Genomic DNA, 8432 nt, shown 5'->3' with positions numbered 1-8432 from the left:
CTGTCACTCAATTATTAAACTAGCTAATCTTCCCAGCTATGGAGCCATCCCTTATATGGGCTATACTTTCAGTACAATATATGTTTTCATGGCCCTCTATATTTTATACTTTTTTTGTCCAAGACGAGACCTATATAGAATGGTGCTTAGTGAAGAGAGTTTCACTCTCTGTTCATGTGATTTTGTTAAATTTTAACATATCAGGCACATAATATGTGGAATATATAATATAGGCTTATAAGCATTCCATAGCTTTTAGAACTGTTCCTGCTTAGAATAGTATTCACTTTCTATTTTCTGCCATTTGTGTTTAAGCTATTAGTTTTAAAGACAGAAGTGGAAATACTGCATTCACTGTCAATATTTACATCTTAAAAATGTTTTTCACAACTTGTTTTAAAACTTTCATGCTTAGTAATGCATAATGTGTTCTTAATGAGCAATAAAGATATTTTACTTGCTCAGAAAAATACTGTTACTTAATGAGTCCAAGTTAATGATATCTATAATTGAAATTAATTGCTTCCTGTGAACTTAGCAATGTATGTTTGGAAGGTGTTTGGACACTGCTGCTGTTTCCTGTAAGTCCATTCATTCATGTTTATTGTGAGGTTTTTAAAGGTTCAGATGAAAGAAAATGTAAACTGAAGTAGTAATTGTTTACTATGCAAATAAAAAGTCAATGAACTGGAATATTGCCAGTGAAGTGGAAGGTAGACATTTTGCAGGGCAATGATCTGAAGTGATAGAGAACTAATAATAATTAATACTGCATGCTGCTGCTGCTGCTGCTAAGTCACTTCAGTCATGTCTGACTCTGCGCGACCCCATAGATGGCAGCCCACCAGGCTCCCCCGTCCCTGGGATTCTCCAGGCAAGAACACTGGAGTGGGTTGCCATTTCCTTCTCCAATGCATGAAAGTGAAAAGTGAAAGTGCATCTGCTCAGTCGTGTCTGACTCTTAGCGACCCCATGGACTGCAGCCTACCAGGCTCCTCCGTCCCTGGGATTTTCCAGGCAAGAACACTGGAGTGGGTTGCCATTTCCTTCTCCAATGCATGAAAGTGAAAAGTGAAAGTGAAGCCGCTCAGTCGTGTCTGACTCTTAGCGACCCCATGGACTGCAGCCTACCAGGCTCCTCCATCCATGGGATTTTCCAGGCAAGAGTACTGGAGTGGGGTGCCATTGCCTTCTCCAATACTGCATAATATCTACTAAAAATATTTGAAAAGGGATCATTTGCTTTAGTAATAAACAAAGTTTATGGTATTTCCTACTGAGAAAGGATGAGAAAAAGATGAAATAATGAGGATGTGTCAGAGTATTTCAATTTTGTAGTTACAAGACTGGGATAGAGTTCATAAAAATCAAGAAGAGGGCCATGTGTGGATTTGACCCCTAGTTATGACATTACAAGTCCATGTTCTCAGCCTCATGCTTTTGATTAAGCGATGTTCAAATAGATAGCAGAGCCATATATGTTTGAGACATCTCTAATTTGAGGGAAGGTTGGTAAGTTCTGATCATTCATTTGGTAGTGATATCTACTATCTACTATTTGACTAGAGATATGTTAGTTTCCTTAGGGAAAAAGAAAGAGGTATAATATGGTGGATATAATATGAGTGAACTGCTGAATAATTTTTGAAAGGCTACTTTGTGCTGACCACTCTAAGGGTTAGAGACAGAGAAGTCATATCTTATATGACTCCTGGCCTCATGAATCTCACAATCTGTTGTGAGTAGACACATATACAACTTAGTCAAATGCAAAAATATATTTATCCATTATCAAGGTTCCCAGATAGTTAAGAACAAAGATTTTTTTGGAGTGTATGGTAGTAAAGTATGCTTACTATCATAAGGATAATAAAGAATGTTTTATTTACCCTTAATAACTTGCTTTAAAAATATGAATTACATTTTGCACTCACACTTTGAGTTGATAACAAATATGCAAATGATTACAGGAAAAAGAAATAAAAAATCATATGGCTAGCATTTTATTTCCTAAAGACTTTTTGGAGCCTGGAGGATCCTGGGTCTCTGAAAAAAAGAGAATGAGCAATTTTTCAAAAGCACATAAACAAACACTAAGGGAAAGAAAAAGAAAGATAGGTAAGAGTATAGAATTAACTGGTTGATCATAAGAAATAGATTCAAATGTTGCCTTAAATTCTAAATATGTATGCACCTTTGACTGAACATATACCTTTGAGTAGTTGATTTTTAATTACTACCAGTCTCATCTGGTATATTTAAAAATTACAAAATGTTACAACTAATTTCTACTCTTTTGGGGGTGATGAAAAATGGTCTTATTCTCACTTTATTGAAAGTTGCTTAAATAAACCTGTTTTTTTTCTCTAGTTGAAATTAGCTGAGTTTTCCCTTCATGTGACTAGAAAGACATCAATATAAAGGGGTACATTTGGTTGGATGGAAATGATAATAAAATTAATTTTCTAAAACAGATGACAGTGCTTCTTTTTTACAGCTTTATTGAGGTAGAACTAATATATAAATAAATTCACAATTTATTTAACATATATAAGTCCTTGTGTCCGGACATATGTGTGGACCCATGATACAGTCACCACAATCTAGGTAATACATTTATATGTCTTCTCCAAAAGTTTCCTTGTGTTCTTTTGCTTTTTGTATGAATGTGTGGTAGGAACACACAACATGATTTACCGTGGTACCAAATGTTAAGTACATAATATAATATTGTTAATTATAAGCAATATGTTGGACAGCAGCTCTCTAGAACTTATATTGTATAGCTGCAATTTTTTAACCATTGAGCACTTTCTTGTTTCCTCCTCCTCCCATCCTCTGGCCATCACCATTTTATGTTTCTATAAGGCTGACTGTTTTACATATTACATATAAGAGGTGTGTTTGTCCATTTGTGTCTGACTTATTTTACATAGTATACCATCCTCAAAGTACATCCATGTTGTTGCACATTGTAAGACTTGTTTCCTTTTTAAGGCTAAATAATATTTCATCAATATTCTAATAATACTCCATTAATTAAAGTTGACTAAAATACCATAAGGGGTTTCCCAGGTGGCACTAGTGGTAAAGAACCTGTCTGCCAGTGCAGGAGGTATAAGAAACACAGGTTTGATCTCTGGGTCAGGAAGCTCCCCTGGAGGAGGGCGTGGCAACCCCTCCAGCATTCTTGCCTGGAGAATTCCCAAGGACAGAGGAGCCTGGCAGGCTACAGTCCATAGGGTCACACAGAGTCAGACACAACTGAAAGGACTTAGCACGCATTCACGGAATATACTGTATCTTCTTTATTTATTCATAATATTTTATCAATATGCTAACAACACTCCATTAGTTAAAGTTGAATAGTATATCTTTTTATTTGACCATTATTAGATGGACACTTAGGTTGGCTGTTGTGAATAATGCTGTAATAAATACAGGAATGAAATTATCACTTAAAGATCCCAATTTCAATTCTTTTGGGTGTATACCCATAAGTGGGAATGTTGGACCGTATGATAGTTATAATATTTTGAGGAACATTGATTCTGTTTTTCATTCCCACTAATACTGTACAAGGATTTTAATTTCTCCATAATGTTTCCAACATTTGCTGTCATCTGTTTTGTTTTTTTTTTTTTTTATAACAGCCATCCTTACAGGTATGAGGTGGTATCTCGTTGTGGGTTTATTTGCATTACCCAGATGATTAGTGGTGTTGAACACTTTTTCATATGCCTACTGGACATTTGTATGTCTTGTTTTGAGAAATGTCTGTTCAAGTTCTTTATTCACTTTTTAATTGGGTCATCTATTTTGTTGTTGTTGTAGACATTTGAATCTCTTACATATCTTGGATGTTATATATAATTTTGTATATTTTCTCCCCTTCCATAGATTTTTGCTTTTGTTGCCCATGGTTTGGTCTTATATCTTTAAAATCATCGCCAAGACCAATACCATGAAGGTTTTCCTCTATGTTTCTTCTAGGAGTTTCAGTTTCAGATTTTACATTCAAATCTTTAATCTAAGTTGATTTATGTGTATGGTGTAAGCTAGTGGTTCAATTTTATTATTTTGCATGTGGATATTCAGTTTTCCCCAAACTGTTTATTGAAGAGACTGCCCTTTCTACATTGTGTATTCTTGGTCTCTTTGTTGAAGATGACTTGTTTATATGCAAGCGTTTATCTCTAGGTTCTCTATCCTGCTCCATCGACCTATACGTTTACCTTTATGCCAATACAATACTGTTTTAATTACTATAGTTTGATCATTTAAAAAAAATCTGTTCTTTTCTATCTTGCAGAGCATCAGAAGACACCTATGCTATTGAGAGAATGCACACTGTATTTATTTAGAATGCGCATAATAGGAAAATAGATACAAGTTATGAGGTCTAAGCATTTAGCATATAACTTTGGGGAGAGATGACATTGTCATTTAACTGACTTTATGTAATATATAATCTTTCTCAGCTATGACTCAACTTTCTGGAACATACTTTGCACATGGGGATGGTGAAGAGCACCAATGAGGGAAACATAACAGGTTTTATCCTGTTAGGGTTTTCTGATTACCCTCAGTTACAGACGGCTCTCTTTGTGGTCATCTTGATCTTATATTTACTAACCATTTTAGGGAACACCACCATCATTCTGATATCTCATCTGGAACCCAAACTTAATACACCAATGTATTTTTTCCTTTCTCATCTCTCTTTCCTGGACCTCTGCTTTACTAGCAGTGTTATTCCTCAGCTCCTGGTAAACTTGCAGGATCCCATGAAAACCATTACCTATGGTGGCTGCGTGGTTCAGCTCTACGTCTCTCTTGCTCTAGGATCTACTGAGTGTGTCCTTCTGGCTGTAATGTCCTATGATCGCTATATGGCCATCTGCCGTCCCCTCCACTATGCTCTCCTAATGCATCCTCATCTCTGCATGGCCCTGACATCTTTAGCATGGCTTAGTGGGGTGGCCACCACCCTGGTACAGTCCACTCTCACCCTGCAGCTACCTTTATGTGGGCATCACCAAGTGGATCATTTTATCTGTGAAGTCCCTGTACTTATCAAGTTGGCTTGTGTGGATACCACTTTCAATGAGGCTGAGCTCTTTGTGGCTAGTATCCTCTTCCTTGTTGTGCCTATCTCATTCATACTAGTCTCCTATGGTTACATTACCAAGGCAGTTTTGAAGATCAAATCAGCTACTGGAAGAAAGAAAGTTTTTGGGATCTGTTCCTCCCATGTGACAGTTGTCATCATGTTCTATGGAACCATCATGTTCATGTATCTGCAGTCAGCCAAAAGTACATACAAAGATCAGGGAAAGTTTGTCTCTCTCTTCTACAAGGTGGTGACCCCCATGCTTAATCCTCTTATTTATACTCTGAGGAACAAAGAGGTCAAGGAAGCACTAAGAAAAGTTCTAGGGAAGATTTTGGTAATAAAGTTTACATGATTGTCAAAAAATGGTTTAAAGCACTACTATGATAAACACCTAATTTTTGTGGTTAAAGAAAATCACATAATGTTTTAAAACTTTTTTTCCCCATTTCCTTTTGATTAATTTCTTATAAAACATTCTGTAATATACTATGGAATGTATGTGTCTAGTCCCAACCTTACAATTACACAGTGGTAACAACATAAATCCTTTGGTTCATGTCTTTTCTCCAAAATATATTATATATGCAGCATTTGAGGTTTATTTTAATTAAATATTTTATAAGATGAAGAAAAATATGAAAATATTCAAAAATATTTTAAATTAGCCATTTAACAATTTTTGAATAATATATTTAGTCTCTTACCCTTTATGTTTCTCTAGATGGATTTATGGCTTATTTTTTGCAAGGATGTATGTAAGATGGATGAACCATGGGCAAGCTGTTGTAAAGCAAATTATTTTACTTCACCCTATACTCTATCCACTTAACATGTGGTAGACATAGAGAGAGTTGCATAAACAGCATGAAGACAAAAGCCACACATCAAAGGTGGAGAATAAAGCAGAATCAGAAACTTGATTTTATTATTTTGTAGTTGAACCAATTGAACCACTTTGAACTAACATCGGACTCTGATTCCTAAGAAAAAGCATAGCAACGGACTATTCTATAGCTTGCAAAGCCATATAAAGAAAAACACTATTGTTGTTAGTATAACCATGCACTTCTTAATGTTATGTTGATTATTTCACTTTAAAAAATATACAATAATATACTCTTTTTTTCTTTTACATTTAGGTCTATATATATAAACATATTTTTATAATTTGGAAATTCACTTTCCAGATGAAAGCTTAATAAAACTCCTTTTATTATTTATGCTACAACACTGATTTGTTACCTATAACTTCATTCTGAAGATCTTTGCTTATAACATTCCTTTTCTGAAAATTAAGACTTTTACACCTTGATTCTGAAAAATTTTGTACAAACACATAGTATTAAAATCTCTATTTCACTGCATTGTAGCAAACATTAGGTTGTACAGCCTGTAGCTGGCAAAAATACTCTACATTCCATAGATTTTTGAAAACTGTGTCTCCATTTTTATTGCCTCAAGGTATTTTTAAAATTTCCTCTTTAGTTTCTTTGCTGATCCATTAATTGTTTAGTAGAATGTTGTTTACTGTTCACATGTTCATGTTTTTTTCCAGTTTTATTTTCAAAATTATTTCTAGTTTCATAGTGTTGTGGTCAGAAAAGATGTTTGATGTAATTTTAATCTTAAATTTACTGAGACTTGTTTTGTGGCCTAACATGTAATCTACTATACAGTTTTAAGGTAAACTATTTTGTATATATTTATTAAGACAATGTGGTTAATATATCACTTAAAGTCAATATTTTCTTATTGATCTTCCCTTTGGATGATTAATTGATTGATGTAGGTACGGTATTAATGTCCCCTATTATTATTGCTTCCCTGGTCGCTAAAGAATAAGAATTCATCTACAATGTGGGAGACCTGGGTTGGGAAGATCCCCTGGAGAAGGGAATGGCAGTATTCTTGCCTGGAAAATCCCCATGGGCAAAGAAGCCTGGTGGGCTATAGTCCATGGGGTCACAAAGAGTCAGACATTACTGAGTGACTGCTGCTGCTGCTGCTGCTAAGTCACTTCAGTTGTGTCCAACTTTGTGTGACCACGTAGATGGAAGCCCACCAGGCTCCTCTGTCCCTGGGATTCTCCAGGCAAGAACACTGGAGTTGGTTGCCAGTTTCTTCTCCAATGCATGAAAGTGAAAAGTGAAAGTGAAGTCGCTCAATCATGTCTGACTCTTTGCAACCATATGGACAGCAGCCTACCAAGCTCCTCTGCCTGTGGGTTTTTCCAGTCAAGAGTACTGGAGTGGGGTGCCATTACCTTCTCCTTAAGCACACACAAACACTATTACTGCAAACTCTCAACTTCTCCTTTTATATCCATTAATATTTCTTTGCTTTATGTATTTAGGTGCTTCTGTATTGGGAGAGATAGTATTTATGAACATCATATCCTTTTTTCAGATAGACCTCTTTCAGTTCAGTTCAGTCACTCAGTCATGTCAGACTCTTTGAGATCCCATGAATTGCAGCATGCCAAGCCTCCCTGTCCATCACCAATTCCTAGAGTTCACTCAAACTCATGTCCATCGAGTCAGTGATGCCATCCAGCCATCTCATCCTCTGTGGTTCCCTTCTCCTCCTGTCCTCAATCTCACCCAGCATTAGAGTCTTTTCCAGTGAGTTAACTCTTCGCACGAGGTGGCCAAATATTGGAGTTTCAGTTTTAGCATCAGTCCTTCCAAAGAACAACCAGGACTGACCTCCTTTAGAATGGACTGGTTAGATCTCCTTGCAGTCCAAGGGACTCTCAAGAGTTTTTTCCAACACCACAGTTTAAAAGCATAAATTCTTCAGCGCTTAGCTTTCTTCACAGTCCAACTCTCACATCCATATATGACCACTGGAAAAACCATAGCCTTGACTAGATGGACCTTTGTTGGCAAAGTAATGTCTCTGCTTTTCAATATACTATCTAGGTTGGTCATAACTTTCCTTCCAAGGAGTAAGTGTCTTTTAATTTCATGGCTGCAGTCACCAACTGCAGTGATTTTGGAGCCCCCCAAAATAAAGTATGATGCTGTTTCCACTGTTTCCCCATCTGTTTCCCATGAAGTGATGGGACCAGATGCCATAATCTTCATTTTCTGAATGTTGAGCTTTAAGCCAACTTTTTCACTCTCCACTTTCACTTTCATCAAGAGGCTTTTGAGTTCCTCTTCACTTTCTGCCATTAGGGTGGTGTCATCTGCATATCTGAGGTTATTGATATTTCTCCCGGCAATCTTGATTACAGCTTGTGCTTCTTCCAGCCCAGCATTTCTCATGATGTACTCTGAATATAAGTTAAATAAGCAGGGTGACAATATACCTG

General features: G+C 36.3%; 1 protein-coding gene across 1 annotated transcript; it reads left to right on the top strand.

Annotated features, from left to right (window-relative positions):
• The first annotated feature begins 4514 nt into the window (after positions 1-4514).
• LOC104993383 (olfactory receptor 2G2-like) lies at positions 4515-5468 on the top strand. The gene has a single exon (XM_010846622.1). The coding sequence runs from the start codon at positions 4515-4517 to the stop codon at positions 5466-5468; it is 954 nt and encodes a 317-aa protein (XP_010844924.1).
• Positions 5469-8432: the final 2964 nt, after the last annotated feature.

This window comes from Bison bison, unplaced genomic scaffold, assembly GCF_000754665.1.
Source record: "Bison bison bison isolate TAMUID 2011002044 unplaced genomic scaffold, Bison_UMD1.0 scf7180017864238, whole genome shotgun sequence".
Taxonomy (NCBI): domain Eukaryota; kingdom Metazoa; phylum Chordata; class Mammalia; order Artiodactyla; family Bovidae; genus Bison; species Bison bison.
Note: the sequence above shows the minus strand (reverse complement) of the source record. Positions and strands in the feature narration are given on the sequence as shown.